The 18,667-nt window shown below is 39.5% G+C and overlaps 2 protein-coding genes across 4 annotated transcripts in view; one reads left to right on the plus strand and one right to left on the minus strand.

Moving 5' to 3' along the window:
- fz (frizzled) overlaps positions 1-6,232 on the plus strand; it is a 94,297-nt gene extending 88,065 nt beyond the window's left edge. For both annotated transcript variants that reach the window (NM_080073.3, NM_001274907.1), the window contains exon 5: positions 4,341-6,232. In NM_080073.3, coding sequence (NP_524812.1) covers positions 4,341-4,873 — 533 coding nt within the window. In that variant the 3' untranslated portion in view covers positions 4,874-6,232. The remainder of the gene's footprint in view (positions 1-4,340) is intronic.
- Positions 6,233-6,517: 285 nt separating this feature from the next.
- CG13481 (uncharacterized protein) lies at positions 6,518-7,300 on the minus strand. Of its 2 annotated transcripts, none has more exons than NM_001274908.1 (1): positions 6,518-7,300. In NM_001274908.1, exon 1 carries the CDS (start codon positions 7,234-7,236, stop codon positions 6,706-6,708), a length of 531 nt encoding a protein of 176 aa, NP_001261837.1. In that variant the 5' UTR covers positions 7,237-7,300; the 3' UTR covers positions 6,518-6,705. The 2 variants fall into 2 exon arrangements, with proteins under 2 accessions (NP_001261837.1, NP_001097605.1); NM_001104135.2 differs by having other exon boundaries at positions 6,587-7,300.
- Between the last annotated feature and the right edge of the window lie 11,367 nt (positions 7,301-18,667).

Genomic DNA, 18,667 nt, shown 5'->3' on the forward strand with positions numbered 1-18,667 from the left:
AGGTTTTAGTTGTTTTTTTTTTTTTTCGTTTTTCTGCGTCTTGGTTACGAATTATACCTTTAATTTAGCAGTTGTGCAACAGGTTGTTGAACTTATATTTTTGGCAAGGGTTTGTTCTTGTACTTCGCCGAAATATTTAAGTGAGTTTAAGATGCAATCAAAATGTCCATTATGTGAAAGATTTTTTAAGAAATGATTCATGTATATATCCACTATTTAAAAACCTCCATATAAGTTCTCAAATTAAACGCGACTGTAAGAGTACAAATTGCATAATAGACAGCTTTTTCCTTAACCCCACAAAGTGGGGTCATTATTACCCATGGCAATTTTATGACTTTGTTGTCAAAATGTTTATCTAACACTTGAGAAGCATTGTCCATAAAATGATGAAAGAAAACGCATTAAGAGAGCAAATAAACTTTTATTGAGATAGAATTCTCGTTACTAAACCAGATGTGCCCCAGCTTTCGCCCTCCCCCCCTTCAACACCCCCGGAGCCCCACAAACCCATCGACGGATGGGTCAACGCCAACAAAAAGCAAATAGCCAACGAACGATCATGAGTTCGAGAGGTTGAAAAGGGGCAGTATAGACATATATAGAGTGAGTAGGGGGGGACCAACATAACAGCTTGACAATTGTTTTATAATTATTTTATCATGAACAAAGAAGAAAGAAGTGAGTGAAATAAAGACATAAGAAACACAAAATTGAGTAAAAAATACCCTGCAGTAAATTATAAAATATGCTGAATACAATATATGTATTAAATATTATCAATTTATAAGCTAGTTGATTGGCTGTCTAAAACTGCATAGCTACCAATGACTATCATTGTCATATAATATAAAATGTAAAATAAATATTTTAATGCAGCCAATTGCATTTGATATTACTCGGCAAGAAGATGATTTTTAAAAACATCTTAAGCTTTCATTAACGAATAATCAAGCAAAGATTTTTGCTATTTGAGTTAACCAGCATGCCCGAACAGTTGGCAACCGAGTAGCGGGTAGCATAAAAGGAAAATTGCTTAATTTATGTGTCATTTATCTAAATGGAGCAGCCGAGCAAAAGCAATGAAAGCAAAGAGCCAATGACGCCTGTTCCGTCTCCTCATATTATTTTTATAAAGCTCCGCGATAAGCAACTGTCAGTCGGTGCAATGGGGGCCAAAGGGGCCAAAGGGAGCAAAAGGGGTTGTGGTGCCATAGTAATTAAAAATCTTCAACTCTCGTTGTTTCTGCTGTCTTTTGCTGGCGACAATAATCGCCGTCTGTGTGTGGAAAAGAGACACACAAACGAGCACAGGGGGACGGACGGACAGAACATGCGATTAAAATTTTAAATGACAGTTGACAGTTTCATCATCAGCATGTGTACAAGAGTTTTACATAGATATGAGGCAGATAGTGCCTTTCATGGAGTTCCGGGGGCTGACGGCGACAGGAACTGGTGAGCAGGTGAAATGTCATATGAGATCGACTTTGCTGCGGAAACTGAAAACCAGAAAAAGGGGCACCTGATGAGAAGAAGCGCAAAATATGCAAATGCTTCTCAGTTATCTGTATCGTGAATTGTATGTGTCGGGTGGAATTAATATTAGTTGACATTTCGGGAAAAATGTTTTAAATTCATATTCTAATACCAATTGATTTCGTCTAATTGAAAAGTGTATCTGGTAACATCAAGTATTCTTAAAATCAATAGTTTCCCATGAGCTGAACCTTGCTAGCTGCGCAATGTGTTGAAATTCAAAGTAAGTCCATCAAGACAAGTACTTCATTTGTGTGGAATTGTCACCCAGACCAGAAAATAAAGCGACAAAAAGTCACTCTCTAACTGAAGGCAGTCTTCTACTGAAGAAGTAGTGCCTAATATCTTACTTGAACAAAGGTAAAGCATTGTTGGTGTCTGAATTTCTGTTTTGGGCCCACATATTAACACCTTTTGTGATTATTGTCTTGCCAAAGCTAAATAGTATTATCAACCAGAACAATGGCCACAAATGTGGCTTCTTCTCATAATGAAATGCAATGAGACATTGGCTAAAAATGGAATTCTGCTGCATGCACTTCATCAAGAGAAGGAAAAGGAGATGAGGGAGAAGAACCCCTGACTGACTGGCTGACAGCTGAAAAAGTCACCTCACTCCCGTCTTTTCCCCGGAGGAACCCGTTTCTCTCAGTGCAACATGCATTCCTCATGCCATACAAAACAATTGACATGCATTGTTGCTGCTGCTACTGGCATGTTGCTCTTGCTGCTGGGATGTTGCTGCATCTCTCAGTTCCTGGCAGCCTCTCAACTGCAGAACCCCAGAAATTGTCACAGCAACTTGTGCCGCGCACAATTTTCCAAAATGAAGCTGAATTAAGTGAAAAAGTACAAAACTGGTTTCAAAAGGTGCAGACAAAAAAAAAACGACAAAGACATTAGCTCTTGATAAAGATTTAGGACCAAAATCATAACACAAAAACCAAGACATACATTTAATTTTTTCAAATATCAATGAAATATATGATTTTCTTCCCTAGACGCAGATAATTAATTGTCGGGAACTCTGAAATTTCTCTCAGTGATACTTTTAGCAATAAGGACACAAATAGAACTGGTTCTGTGTATAGGCCCTGCTCTTCATTTATCAATACTTGATCGGAGACCGAAAGTCCGGTTTCCCTGGCTGGTGCATTTCATTTGATTTTATTTCATTCGGATTGCAAACCATTCTCAGGCTCAGATATAAATTAAGATCCATATCGGAAGGGAAACTGGAACTGCGATTGAGTTGGTGGAAATCGAAAGAAGCCAACGGCAGGTGGCATTTCGTATCGGAGAGCTCGGGATATGATCCCGATTCAGATTCAGACCCAGAATTGTGATTTATATTCAATAGTTGTATACGTGGGATTAGCTCGTTTATTTCATTTGGTTAAATTTTCACTTGCGAAGAATTCTTCTCCGTAAATTCTTTTCCACAGAGGATATTGCCGACTGCCTGCTGTTATTTATTGTATTCGTTTATCGGCGTTTTCCCGGTTTCCAACTCGCTTAATTTGCCCGGTCCAGTCTCAAGTATCCCTCTCTTGTTCTATTTAGCTATTTTTTTCTCTTTCTAGCAAAGGCAGGCTCTTGGTTTGTCAGCATGACATGACTTTTATGGTATAAAGTTATATTTCAGGCTTCCACTCGTAGATAACTTCAAAGGCTGGCGATTTGTAAAGGCGCCATCTGGCGTTGAGAATGCGAATTCAATGGCTATAAATGTCAGAGCATCGATGGGTTAACGATTTATGCTATAGGCGGTACCATTAAATCGGGATTATAATGTTTGGGGCTTGGGAAGCGATTCCTTGGCACGGAATCCCCTTAGAAAAGTTAAACAAAAAATTTAAAAACCACAAATGTAAAAATTGGTTGCAACTGGTTGAAGGGTTTTTAATTAGTTAAAAATTGTCTATATGAAACATATCAAAAAAAAATGTTGATTACTAATACATAAAAAACAAGAGTGCGAGACGCATTAATTGAAAGCATTTCCAACTCAACGAAGCGTGGCAAATTTCCCAGCGGCCGCAGCGTGGAAAGGCGCGACCAGTTTTCACAGGGAAACCGAAATTAACATGTCACCTATAAGGAGAAAAAGAGCGAAAAGGCAGAAGCTTCGACGAGGGGCTAATCGATAATTTATGAGCGGAAATATGGCACGCCTAACGAATGATGGATTAATTTGTGGTACGGGAATCGGGGGGGCAGGTGTGAGTTGGGTATATTGTAACATGTTTATAAATAACGCTAATGAGCGGGGGAGATCGGTTGGTGGCAAGAGGTGGTGCAACCTAACCGCTCGTAAAATGTTTAAACAAGCGGCGCATTGACTTTGAACTAAAAAAAAGGGGTGGAGTGGCCCCACAGACGCTGCTGTTTGGGGTAATCGTTGAGTAAATATTTACCCCGAAAGAGGTACATGAAATGGTAAAATTAAACATTGTTTATCTCCCGCTTTTCCCCCTTTGGCAATAAACGGGTATTTTCAACTCATATCCCTCGCAATTGTTGACATTAATTAATGTTTAGCTTAAAAGGTCAATGGGTTTCGTTGGAAGTGTCCCAATAAGTGAGTTTACATGTTGTCTTAATAAATAATGAATTATCACTTTGTCTTACAACATTTGAAAATATGCAAAGGTAAAAAAGGATTTGAAAGCTATATAAGTGACTAATTCATATTGACTTATAACTTTCAATAATTTTTAATACAATACCTTAAAATACGATACTTTTATTTAGATACATCAAATGCTATAGTAAATTTTTTCGTTTTATTCAACTTTCAGGTGACATCCTTTCTGGCGTTTGTTTCGTGGGCCAGCTGGACACGCACTCCCTGGGCGCGTTCCTGATCCTTCCACTCTGCATTTATCTCTCGATCGGAGCACTATTCCTGCTGGCCGGATTTATTTCGCTTTTCCGGATCCGGACAGTTATGAAAACGGACGGAAAGAGGACAGACAAACTGGAGCGCCTGATGTTGCGAATAGGTTTCTTCTCTGGACTTTTCATTCTGCCCGCCGTGGGATTACTGGGCTGCTTGTTCTACGAGTACTACAACTTTGACGAGTGGATGATCCAATGGCACAGGGATATCTGCAAGCCCTTCTCAATTCCGTGCCCGGCAGCCAGGGCGCCGGGATCTCCAGAAGCCCGCCCCATCTTTCAGATCTTTATGGTCAAGTACCTTTGCTCCATGCTGGTGGGGGTCACTTCCAGCGTTTGGCTGTATTCCAGCAAGACGATGGTCAGCTGGCGGAACTTCGTGGAGAGGTTGCAGGGCAAGGAGCCCCGGACCCGGGCGCAGGCGTACGTCTAGTATGAGACGGGTCCGGCGGGCGGGGCCAAGTCCACGCCCCTTACTCCCGATCCGGAGGCGGCTAACGAAAGTTACTTAGAGTTTAGCACATAGACGTTCCCTATGCCCAGAAAAAAAAAAAAAAAATAACACGCAGTCGTAGTTCTTAGTGGCTTTGTATAAAGTTCATCATCTACATATGTCCCCGAAAATCCATGAAAAGAGAAAATCAAAAGTTGACCCTAGGCTATTGTTTGAATTAAAAGTACATTAGTTGATACGAAAGCAAGCTTGTTGAACCAAAACTATGCGTATAAGTTGAGACTCTAGCTCTAAGTCGAGTTGTATTTTGTAGGATTTCATTGCTATCGCGGTATACGAACCTGTAGCACCTATGATATTTCATTTTTGACGCAAGTTTTAAGTTAGGTTCCGATTTTTTGAAAGCTTTAAATGTGCCCTACAATTAATGAGAATGTAGCTATAAATAGAGTATTACGATAACGATATGAACGTCAGGCATTCAAAGGATGTGAGCCCCGGCTGCTCTGCAGTAGATTTTATAAGCCAAGGCTTAAAATTTCATTCATTAGTCACAGAAGAAATTATTTTCAACCCAGACATAATAATGCATATGCATATAGAGCACACAATCCGTACATATACCCAAGCAGGTTGGTGCTCACATCTATGCTTCATCTATGTATGTATAAACAAAAAAGGAAACCATAAACTATATAAATGTATTATGTAGCAATAAATGTCCTCCATGTGCTAAACTTACTGCAAATACGATTATTATAATTTTAACTATAACTCTAACTGTATTTGTAATTTTAACTGTAATTGTATATTTGTTGAACTAATTAATTCTAAACGCGTAATGGAATAATTTTTAATTCAATTTTTAAATGACGTTGTAGTCATAGCACTTAAGCGAACAAACAAACAAAACACGCAAAATTTTGTTGCCACTTTATGGAAATTTTTCCCTTCACCCCAACTAAATAAGAGTTGAAACTGCCATTTAAATATTTGTAGACACATGAGAAATCACCGAAAGGAAGAAAGGATGCGATGTTTGCCAACTGTTGAGCATTTGTTTTCTGCGCATTTAATTGAGTCCTCAATTTAAATTGGCACTAGTAATACGTGAAATTATGTCCAAGCCAGATTTGTGTAGCATTTAAGCTGATGGAAATGCATATTAATTATAGCAATTATCGATAGTCGGTGTAACATAGCGAATGCCCAGCGGCAAGCGAACAATTATAAGTGTATAAAACAAATAAAAACATGCAGAACATCATTGAAGCATTCAATGGCAAACACACAAACGGAAAATGCAAAAATAAAACTTTATTTTATTGTTAAAGACTGAAATATGAAGTGTTTTTAATTGGATTCCCAGTCCATGCTTATGCAATTGCTGGTGTTGACCAACGCAACCTTTTAGCGGTTTTTCAATTACTTAAGTTATTTGAGAATTAAGGACCTTCAAGATTTAATTTAATTTTTTCATTTGTAAGCTTTCATCGTAAGCGACATTGCATTCTTTCATATATAAATAATTTGTAGAGCTTTTCCTTTACTAGATATTAAAAAAATTTAGACAAAGTTAATGTTTTGTAATTTAGTTTCTAATTATAATTTTTTTTTTTTTTTGTGGATATAAATACTATAATTTCATTCAAGCTATAAGATGAACAAGTCTTAGAAAGGCGTTTTCTTTTTATGGATCATTTCGAGTATCGCTTTTGCTGTTTAATTTTTAATCGCAGCTATTTGTTCAATAAGTAATTGAAACGTTTTGAATATATAAACATTGAACTAGAACGCAGTGGTTTCCAGTGTTAATGACTTATTCGTCGACTGAATATCCTGCGCACATCAGCGTGTAGAGCCCTACGCCTGCATATCGGGCACCGATGTGATCTGCGGATGGCAGTTCTGATGCAGCTATTCCCGAATAGGTGTCCACATCGGAGAGAGACCACTCGATGTCTGCCATTGGAAGACCAGGGTGAGAGGCAAATCGAACAGGTAATGTCCTCTTGCATACTTTCCATCCTACGGCTGAGTCCGTCTAGTCCCTCGCGCAGCTCATACAGATTCTCACTCATATTCATCGCATTATGATGCTCCACCGAAATCTGACCGAATATATTCAGCTGCAACTGCTCTAGGATGCGTGTACGCTCGGAATTGAACCACTTCATGTTGTTGTTAAGGACCTCCATTCTGCGCACACGTTCTTCTATGCTGACATCAGAATCCAGCAACTGCTGCGCCCTTAGGAAAAGATGTTCGGTGACTTGCATGAAGATCATCTTCCCCACAAGAGACTTCATCTTGTTTAGGGACTCCGAGCTGTTCGACGACATTGTGTATTGTGATGACAAAAATCTTTCTTGCAAGTCGGATTGCTAGGTTGTTACTTTTAGTTGTCAAGCAGTTGAATTCATAGAATGTGTGATAAAAAAGTTGTTTTTAAATTTGAAGTGAATTTCCAAACATATAATTTTGGAGAACTTTTCAAGCAACCCTTACAAGTTTCTGATGATGTATATTTACGACAATTTTTAGCCAAGTCTTCAGGTTTCAACAGCCAACAGCCATTTTTCGAAATAAAGTTACCTTCTATTCACCCATTCACCTCTAAGAGCTCTCGAAAAATCCCGATTCTTCTCACCTCCATTTTGTGGGGATACAACTTTTCCCATTAGAAGCAACTACACATGTAAGCGGGCAGACAAACCATGGCCACAAAAGCAGCTAGAATTCAATCATAACTTGCCAACACCCGCTGGCCAAGTTGCACGACTTTTTGTACACCACCCACCCGCCAAACACTTGAAACACATGGCCGTAAGCCTTGAAATTTACGAGTCGCAACGAGAAATCCACGCCCATATAATTTTGATTACACTTGTTTTCTAAATACTCTCCCATAGAAACCGCAAAAAGGCATGAAAAACATTGAAAAAGGAAAACTCACAGACAAAAACAAAAGCATTTGAAACACATGTGTACGGTGAAAAGGCCAAAATAAAATCTAAACTAAGCACTGTACTTTCTGGGGGGATAGTGATGTAACACAGCAAAAAAATATTACAAGCTTGAAATAAGAAAATACATTGTACGTTTTATAATTTTATATGATAAAAGTAATTACCCCACATTATTTTCCTTTGACTATGTTACAGACCCAATCAATCAATAGATTTATAATTACAATTCTGGATTAAACAAACACCATAACATTATTCCCGTATAAATCACGAATACTATATTTTTAAACAACAATATTTCCATTTGATTTTGAACTACATTATCCCGTATTATTTTTATTAAATATTTTATTCTAGTTCCAGGTAAGCAAAATGTGATCTACTTCAATTTTTTCCTGTAAATTAGAATTGGACAACATTTTTTTTTACATTTTTTCCGGCGTGAACTATAGAATATATAAACGCTAAGCTCCTTGGCAACAAATTGCAGTTAAAATTTGGGAAAGTAGTTGGGGGAAATCACTCTGGCCGCCCACGCAGAGGGACATGTATTAAAGGATATGAAGGATATGGCAATGTTGTACAAAACACGTGTGCGATTTAACAACTACAACAGCCACACAGAAAACTTTTTTAGCAACACGGCGAAAAAGAACACAAAACTGCACACGAAAATGGAATCCAATGTTCGGCGGTGAGTTTTGTTGCGTTTTTATGCGACCACCATAAAAAAGTTATTAATGTGTGGGTTTCGCGAATGTGAGTAAGTGTGTTAGCGTGAGCTGCTTGGGGGCGGGAAAAGCCGAATAGAGGAAATAGGAAAAGCTGGCTGCACACGGCCACAAAATGGCGCGGGCGTGTGCAGGCGTTAATGTGGCAAAAAATGTTTCTGAACCAGGACGAATCATTTGCTCGCCGACTCAAATACACTCGAATCTGTAATAAAATATTAAATTTCAATGAACTTATGTTTTAATGGTAAACATGTGTATACTTTGTTCTCAGAATAGAAAACGAATGATGATGGTTTGCTATATTACTTCAACTCTCTTTTTGGGCAAAAAGATCAATAATTGATTTAAATAAACCTTAAAATATCGATGAAAAACTTTGTCGTATATAATAAAAAAGAACAGCTACATTTTTTAGGCATATTTTTTTTAAGATTAAAGTATTTATTATTTTCGCAATGAGTAGTGTATCTGCTCTCCGTTATTGGTTTCAAGTTCCAGTTCATCCGAGTTTTATTATTTGCAGTGCAGTTGTTACCGCAAAATGCGGGCGTGAAAATCATAAAGCAAAACATATGAGTAGATGTGAAGTTAGTAAAAAAGAACCATAAAAAAAAGAACTTGAGGCCGTGAAAATGGTTTAAGAAAATAATCGTCACTGCTGGGGCGAAATTCCGAAATGCGATATACAACACTTATGCGGTCGCTTAGAACATTTGGTTGCAACCTAGGATAATTCGAGATTCTCATCTTACATAGAAGTTGAATAAATCAAATCGACTGTAATTTCAAAACACAGCATTTTGAATTCGATTCTAGCAGTTTCACAGTCATCATGCAACCGAATTTAGCCGAATTCGACGTAAAAATCTGGCTTTAGGTGTCCCTAATAGCAATTCTTCCTAATAAAGAATGCTATATTTATGCTCAATTAATGGTGGCAAAGTTAGTTGCACCAAATCGACATCGCTTTTAAAAAGACCAAACAGAAGTTACACTTAATTAATTGCCAAATTCGTTGCGACACAACTGATAACGAAAAAAAAAATTGGCCCGAACGGAAGCCGCTTTGTGAACGCCTGGGGGAGTTTGCAATTTAATTGCAATTTTCAATTAGGCAACTGCACAAATGGACCAACAAAGAATACGCTGGAGGGCGGAGTATAGTTTACTTAATTAATGTTTTGCTAGCGAGAGCTTAAGGGGATTCCCCAACGTTGGGCGACACAAAAACGAGTCCCAAAAAGTATGCAATGGAATTGGTTCGACAGGAAATTGATTCAATGGGATTAACATAATTAACTAATACAAGAACAGGCTTCCACAGGCGTTCAAACATGTTCGGATATAATTTCCTTTCAAGAAACGGAAATTAATGAATACCAAAATTTAATACTACGTTGTTTAAGACTTTTTTATGAACACATTTCAAACTACAAACTATTTACTTTTTTCACAAATGACTGAAATGTTACAAATTAAAATAAAAATTTGTATTATTTGCGAACTCCTAAATAGATGGAAGGAAGGATAGTTTTACTTTGAATTTCAAAAAGAAAAAATAATGGTTTCCAGTTTGCTGCGACACACACCAATCTATTTTCAAACCGTGCCGTACAAAAATTTCGACAGCTGCGCTCAACTAGCAATGAAATTTTATTGCCATTGGGGGGACTTAGCCCCCAGGAACCCCCATTGCCCACCAACCGACGCCATTTTCGACTAGCTGAAATCACACAAAAGGCTGCAAGTCCACCGCAAACAAAAGAAAGTTAATTGCCAGGCCAAATAACAAGTCGGCACCCCTCTATGCCACACAAATCTTTATGAAAAAAGGGTGGATACGGGGGGTGTTGGTTCAATATTTGCCTTAGTGGCCATGAAGTAGCTGCTAATTTTTCGCCGGGAAAAGTCAATTAAATTTCCAGAGGGATGGCGGTGAAGGTTGAAAAACTTTTCGGCGCCGAAAATGAATAAATGATAGAGCATGAATGTCAATCAATGTTAAGCACTGCAAAATGAAGACAAACAATCGAAAGGAATCGAAGCTGGGAGAAACGTGGATGGAAGCCGGAATTAAACCAAAATCGAGATGAGTCATTGGGGCGGGAAAACCAGCTTTCATTAGTTCCAGGGGGTGGCATACATTATGCCGCAGCCACACCCACAAATTGATAAAGTTTCCCCGCTTCGTACAACCCGCCCACCGCTCAACCGGCTAATCCAACAATGCCTAATGACAGTTGTCGAAAAGTTTTGGCCGAAAATCGATTCTAATGGCATCGCAAATAATCGAATCGAGTTGTTTATCAGAATGAATAGTTTTGCTCATTGGTGGGGGTTGTGCCAAAAAGTTGTCAAATTTTATAGTTATTTGGGGCTGGCTGCGCAGTCGAAAACATTTCTGTCAGATAAAACCCTTTTTGGCCAACTTTTGTGTGGCTTATTGATAAAGTTCCACCTATTCTTTTTTGTCTCCTCTTCTCTTTTGGCCATAAATCAGTTTGGGCCAAGAACTCCTGCTGAGTTGCTGCTGGGAGGTGAGCCTGCAATGGGACATAAACTATGCAGCAGGTTGCACTCATAGGGCTTTTCCTTTGAGTAATTAAAGCAATTGCGACAAAAGAGCCACAAATGCCGAAACAGCGTGTGGCCAAAAAGATGAAGTGGGGGTTCTAATCAGATTTACACTGCGGAAGCCGAAGGAGCTTGCCTTAATTGTTATAATTTCTTTTTCGCGCTTTCCAAATGTGTCAAAAATACATGGTACATGGAAGTGATAAGGAGTTTTTCCAATTAGGAGCTTTTAAATCTATAAGCCTGTCACACAGAAATCGCTGTAGGCGCTGAGATTATGGTGAATTTTAAAAAACAAGTAAATAAAAGAAAAAAAAATTGTACACTTTTTATTAATGCATTTAAGGTATGGATTTTTTCACACAGCTTTATAAGCCGTTAATAGCCTTAACTATAAGAAATGAGCTATAAAAATCCGTACAAGTTGTAACATTAAATACTGTTCAAGGGGTCAATTAGCCAAAGCATTAGCGTTTATGGCATGACCTGCAGCATTCATTATTTTTAAAGGCTCACGAAAGCACCACAAGGCGGCCAAATAATTAAATGCCTTTCGCTCCACGTACTCCATAGAGATCCGTTGTCGGTCTCCGCCCAATCTGACCAAAAAACCTAATGAAAACCCATTGAGCTGTGAGTGATCTCATGTCGAAGCCAGCTGTCAGAGGTCGCCACCAATCGAGTTGATCGCCCAAACAATGGAGACTCATTAACGATCTTAAGAATAAAGAAATACTTCTCTTGACCGACAAAATTATGCGCGGCCAGCGCAAATAAATAATAAAAGGGGGTGGAGGAGAAAAATATGAAAATAATTTCCATAGGGGCAGGAGGGTAAGGGGAGGCGAAGACGCCATCGCGAACGAACAGTAAGGGTCGTGAGCATAAATTTCAAAATTGTTTCTTGGCCTCGGCGCGCGGCATTGATGAAGTACATGGCGATGGGCGGGGAGCAGAACTGGGGAGCCTCATATGCCACAGGGCAACTTATGGCCAAGAAAGGTGCAGATTGGAGTGCCACAGTGAAATAGAGTCGGAAAGAGTCTGCACTTGAAGAAATACGGTGCAGACCACAGAATCGAATAACTGGGTCTAGAATTGGTCTTATGAATATTTAGAGTTGGAACTGATTTTAATGCAAGTTGATCCCTTCGATAAGAAATGATAACTTCCTTTCATACTTATAATATGAAGAAACTATAACTTTTTTTGAGTGCAAAAGGAAGCGACGCCAAAGACGCAGACCAGGAAACCATTGTGCTCGACTGTTCCCTTGGCCATTCTTGATGGTCGATGCTGTGCGGGTGATAAGTAACATGAATCACGTTTTATTTTGCCTTTGGACTTTAACGATGCAGTGGAGCGTCGGGCTGGGCAAGTCAACTCCAGACTGGCTCAATGGCTGACTGACTTCGTCTTCGAGTTGGCTGAAAGGTCAGAGCCGAGACTCAAGAGTCGAGGTTTCCTGCAATTTTTATTTACCTTTTGTGTATGAGAACAACTTGGTTCTATTCTTCTGGCGATTTTACCCTCTACCCCTCCACCCATCAGCTTATGGTTTATTTTGTAGAATATGCTTGCAGGGATTTTCGTTTCTCGCTGCTTTTTCCATTTGCCTTGGAACGTGAGAATTTAATATTTCTTTTCATTAGCCACGCTCGACTCCAGTTCGAGCTTAGGGTTCTGTAAGTGCAAAGTGGAGCTGGGACTTTGAAGGAGGCAGGCAGGCAGTTCTGGCGACACTTACAAATTTCATGGTTTCATTTTGAGGAGGTCAGCAGCAACAGAAATAAATTATGTCGAACAGGGCCGACTGCTAAATTCATTGTAGGAAGAAGGCAGGGGAAAATGTCGACGGTTGGAAAGGAAAATAGTGGAGCAAGAAGAAAGAAAATGTGAAAAAGGGGAATCCTGTCAATAGGGCATTAACCAAAAGCAAGACGCAGTTAATTGGATTTTTGCTGAAAATAAATATTCTTTGATAAGATTAAACGTTACAACTTAAACCGTCAAGATTAAAACGATACATAATTCAGTTCGATTCAATGAAATCGATTTACAAGCAATATTTTGTAGGTGACTGTGCATTTTAATTGACTTTAATTATTTTTAAATAATGTTTAGGGAATTATTGTTACGAGAAACCCTTGCTTCGCCAACGCCTTTACTTAAATGTCCCCAAATTTTATGCACATTTATGTCAGCCGATTTTCATGGTTCCACCTTCACTGTGTGTCCAATGCAGCCACAAAAGTTTTTCCACCTCAATTCCAATGCTGTACCCCTACAGCACTCCGCCCCTTTTGGACCACTAACATTGCTAAGACCCTTGTCAAAACTTTCGTTGCTGGAAAACAGAAGTTAAACCGAAACTATTTGCCAGTCACGTTCGTCTTGATAACTTGTCGCCAGCTGGAAATCTGCGGAGCATACGAGAGACATTGTCGCCAAATCCGCGACCAAGTGTTGCGACTGGCAACACGAGGCAACAATGTTGCATCCACTCAGCCATCGGAGCCTCTGGATCCTCTAAGCCACTCGGTTCTGCCATTTTGGTGGCATCCAGAAGTCGTCGGCGACCAAGTTGGCAAATATCAGCCACCAACAGCCATCAAACGCAGCTTAGGCGCGAAATCCGTCCGCTAAACCCCTTCACGGCCACGCCCTCTTCCGCCCGTTTGGGCCACCCGGCCTATTTTGCATGTGTCGCACTATTTGTGGCTGCCACTCGGCTTCACGACTTTCCATCTCTCGCTGAATGCTACAAAAAGCAGCATGCCTGATATTTCGATGTTCCAGAGAAACAGTTTGTGCACTCAGAATAAAAATCCCACTATAACGATAGTACCCCAAAAAAGAAAATATACTTGGCAAATTCGGTAGGTTTATCGAGTTTCTAATTTGACTGACTTTAAATAAGCAGACAATTCATTTCTTAAAAAACTAGTAATATTTTATTTTAAAAATGAATCCTGTTGCTAATCCGCATTTTGCTTATTTTTCTACTTTTGTCAGTTCACTCTTTTAATATATAAGAATAAGTTTTAAATAACTTACAACTTTAAGCGCTTCTTGTGTTGTATGACAGCTTGGTTTAAAGAACCTGAGGGCCCTCTTACCCCACGAAAGTTGGCCCCCGACCCCGTTTGGCCATCACCTTTTTACTAGCATGATATTCGTGTCCCGCAAGCATTTAGCATAGCATCATCAAGTCGGTACCCCTAAACCGCCCTCCCGTTTTCTGCTTTTGGCGTAACTAATTTTTCTCCTGTGTTTTCTTGGCTTTTTCTACGGCACTTTTCGGCTGCTTTGCCTTTGCATTATGCATCTTTCTGGCAGAAATGAGCGGGGGCGGGGATTTTACCATTGTTCCCCAGTGCCGAGCAATGTTTACGCTTGCCACATTTACTTTGCATGGCAATCCGCTTCATCCCGCCCCGCAAACCCTTGCCCAGTGAGTGGGTAATGCCAATTTGGTGCACTCCACTTGCTCTTCTCGAATGGCTCGCAGGCGTTGGCTTCTGCGGATGCCTCTGCCTTGCTTTTCGCCTCGGTTAGGTTTTGCTTGGCTTGATAACACTACCAGAACTAAAAAAAAAAAGAGTTTCCTGTCCTTATTTAATGAAATTATAAAATATCGTAATGATTATTAAAATGCAACAATCTTATTAATGACACATATTTGATTAAAGACAAAAAGTATTATTTCGTAAATTTCGTGATTTTTATAATGGAAAATATACTGCTTCTTTAAAAAAATACTTTTTATTATAATTTTTTTAAAATATTATATCCCAATAAATTTGGAAGTATCAACCGTTTTGTAAGTGCCTTCCCTCCTTAAAAACACAACTTACACTGCGTGGAACTTTCGACAAGCTGAGTTAACTTCATAGTTTTGTACCCCCAAGCAAATTGAGTGATTATCAGTTTGGCTTACCTTAAGATTTTCTTGACGAGAAGACCGGTCTCTTCGGGGGGATTTTTCCCTGCAAGTGCGTGTGGGTAAATTTTCATGGCTACGCTTTAATTATTGAATCGTTGGTCTGAGCTGGAATGAACTGAAGTTCACTTTGCTGGCTGTCTAGCTTTTATTTTTTGACAAACTCACTTTGCATATTAATTGAATTCGTTTTAGTTATGGCTACAAGACTTTCTTCTGGGAATCAGAGATGGCAACACAAGATAAATGATTTTGCGGCGAGGGTCAAATCTCAAAGAAAAGAGCTAGTTAAACAAAATTTATGCGAACGATAAAGCATTTGTCAAATTTTTTTTATATTTTGGTATATAAAAAACATAAAAGAATCAAGAGTACAAATTGTTAACCAATCACTCTATTAAAAGCAAACATTCTAAATTCATTCACTCAACACTCAACCCTTCTTTAGCTGTTTTGATATTATATTTATTTCATATTCATACAAACAGACCACAGCATAAACAAAACAAATTTATTATTTTATCAACAGCAAGAAATGAACCTCAAGGAAGCGGCAAACACTCGATGAGTTGTTCAGGCTAACCTCAAAATGAAATACAAGTTCCGAACAAGAAATGCCTGGCAAATAACTGAAGACTTTCAAGCGATGCACGAGTACAAATTAAAACCATAAAATATTTGCAATCACAACGAAAGGACAACAGCCAGCGAAAGGGCAAATAACTAAATGGAAAACCAAGGCAAATAAATTCCCAATGGAGCAGAGTAAATGGCAAAAAGCTGGAGTGCACCGCAAAATCAAGCAAAGTACGGCTGCATTAAAGAAATTAAAGTGCCTGGCCAGGAAGTTTATTTTTCGGATCGGGGCTGAGTCCGGTCCTTGGCCCTTCGGGTTCGTCCTGAACAGGCTCCTTTTTGTCGATCCTTTGGCCACTTTCAATGCCGCTCCCAACAACTTAACAACTTCTGCCCCAAAGGAAAGACGAGGAGAAAGAATTTTATGAACGGAGTTATATTTATGTTTTCATGGCTCAAGGGCGGACTCTGAGTTTCAGGTTAGCGGTGAATGAGTTCGCCAGCTTCTTTATATTACCCTGGAATTATTGTACCCGTAATGCAGCAAGGTGTACTTAACTCACTCGATATTATCTTTTCTCAAACGAAATAAGAAAACTCTAGACTTTCTATCTTTGTAATTAATTAAACTTTAAAAGTAATTCCTTGTTTTTGTCACCCAGCAGAAAAACATATACTCGGTTTGTTATTATCCAAACTTCCAATACGTTTTTGCCATTCATAGCTCAACAAAAAACCTCAAGAACTCACAAAAGAGAAACCAATAATTCTATAGCGGGTATCTGCAAGTCGCAAACCGCGGCAAAACCCGCTCACATGTTTTTACCCCGTTTCCATGCTTTTTGTCAATTTCACATGCAAGACGTTTTCATTGCCAACTGCAGACTGGAATTACTCCTGCGGGGCGAATATAGGCGGGAATGTAGCTAGGAACGTGCACAAGGATCCGGGATCCGCCGGGATGGACGGATTCCAAATGCATCCTGCACGCGGCAGTGGGGACCAGATAAAAGGAGCGATACACGAGCAAACACGCAGACCAAACAAAAACAAACAAGCCGCAGAAGAGATATTCAATGGAGCGGAGAAAGGGAAAAGGATGTGCGGTGGCGAAATAGAGACGTGACTCGCGGGTTGGGGAAAAGGACTTCCAACGAAACCATTACAAAAACAGCTAATAAGGCCAGAAACATATACATATATGCATTATATATCTTCTTATTCTCCAATTCTGTGTACATTTTTATGCATCAAAGACTATAATAATTATCAATTTCCAATTAAAAAACATAATCAATCTAATATAAACAATTATGTTCGATTTTTTTTAGGTGTATGATCCCCAGGCTCTTACTTCACGGTTTCATCTCGAACTGCTGTTATCCGGCATGCGCCTCACATGAAAACTCGAGCAAGTCATCAGAATTCATAGGTTGTCTTTTTTTTTTTTGTATATCTTGCAGAAAACCCCCTATTTTTCAGTGCCGCACGGTTGCAATTGCAAGTTGCTGCTGCGTCAAATGCAAAATGTGATTTAATGCCCTTTGGTGTCGCATGCTAATGAGGCAAGGAAAAGTTACTTCTTTCTGCCTGCGTTGGCAACTTTTCCCTGGCACGTGCCTGGATCCAAGTCCGATTTTAGGTCCAACTTGGCTTCCAAATGCGGGTCACCCTGCTGGCTCAGAACTAGGCACTGTGACGGGAATATATTTAAAATATGTAGTAACATGCTAAATAGTTTCGCCTTCGACTTGAGTTATGAACCCTCCTCCATTTGCTAATTGTGTGGCCTGAAAACTGCAAAGTGGAGCCAAGTAGGGTCTGTGAAGTTTTGGGGGGAATAGAGAAAGGGGAAAAAGTCACTGGACGTGACTGGAAATGCATATGGAAAAGTTGTCCATATGGGTTAGCACTAAAGAATTAAATTTTGTGGCATATATTTAAGGTTTTCATAATGAAATTCCCACATATTTTATCGCTGTCATTACATTTCATTTGATAGAATTTAACTCAAAATCGACTATAACAATGTTGGCCCTGACCGCCGAATTCTTCATGCTTGCCATAAAAAGCTCTCTTCTAAACACTTAATCCACCCAGTTTACTACTTCCGCAGAAGTTGTCTTCCTCTTAGCCCCTTTTCCAATTGAAACGAACTTTTCTTTTAATTGCTCCAACAGACTGGGAAAACTGTGCGGGAAAAACTGCCGCTTATCGTTTGATTTTCATTGCAAGTACTCGGAACTTGGCCGTTGGAGTTTTTGGTTTAGTTGCAAACAATACGAGCGGTGCCTCAGATCTCCGCAAACTTGTCTGTGGGATGCACTGAAAATAAAATATACAAAATGTAAAAATTTCGATCCACGCCTCTTGAGATAAATTGAAAAAAACATTCATAAAATAAAATAGGCAATGATTAAATTAATTTATATTCTGTGATTTAAGTATACTTTGCAAAATAACAGCAATCCCCTTTTTAGAGTGAACCACAATTAAGCGTAGTCCAATAGGAGCTCATTACAGGCGAAAGAGGAAAAAAGTGCCACTTGAAGGATTCTTTCAAACTTAGCCGCCCACTCCCATCCACTCCGATCTCGATCCCAGCTGGATTATGGGCCAGTGAGAAGTGGGTTATAGTGGGTTACAGAAGGGGGCGTGGCTGCTGTCTGTCTGCATTTGTTGACGCCATGTCAAAGTTGCCTGCCCGGCTGACAAACATTGTCAACGCCCTTGGCCAACGTCATCATCAATGTCAGTGGCAACACCAATGCCTCCCACAATTTTCCATTTCCCACCCCCTTGGGGCTTCCAAGCTTCGCTGCCCACTCGGGACATCACTCAAGTTGAGCTGAAAATTTCCCATTTTTTGTTTGTGTGGCTGACAGTCGGGAGACCCGCGATTATTTTGCTCTCCCTCGGAAAAGAAGATGGCCATCAATTTCCATAAGTTGTCATAAAAGCGGAATGTTGCCACATC

This window comes from Drosophila melanogaster, chromosome 3L (genome assembly GCF_000001215.4).
Source record: "Drosophila melanogaster chromosome 3L".
In the NCBI taxonomy this organism is placed as follows: Eukaryota; Metazoa; Arthropoda; class Insecta; order Diptera; family Drosophilidae; genus Drosophila; species Drosophila melanogaster.

What these genes read in the sequence shown, in the direction of transcription:
- CG13481 (NM_001274908.1), bottom strand. Translation starts at nt 7,236, where the DNA reads ATGTCGTCGAACAGCTCGGAGTCCCTAAACAAGATGAAGTCTCTTGTG.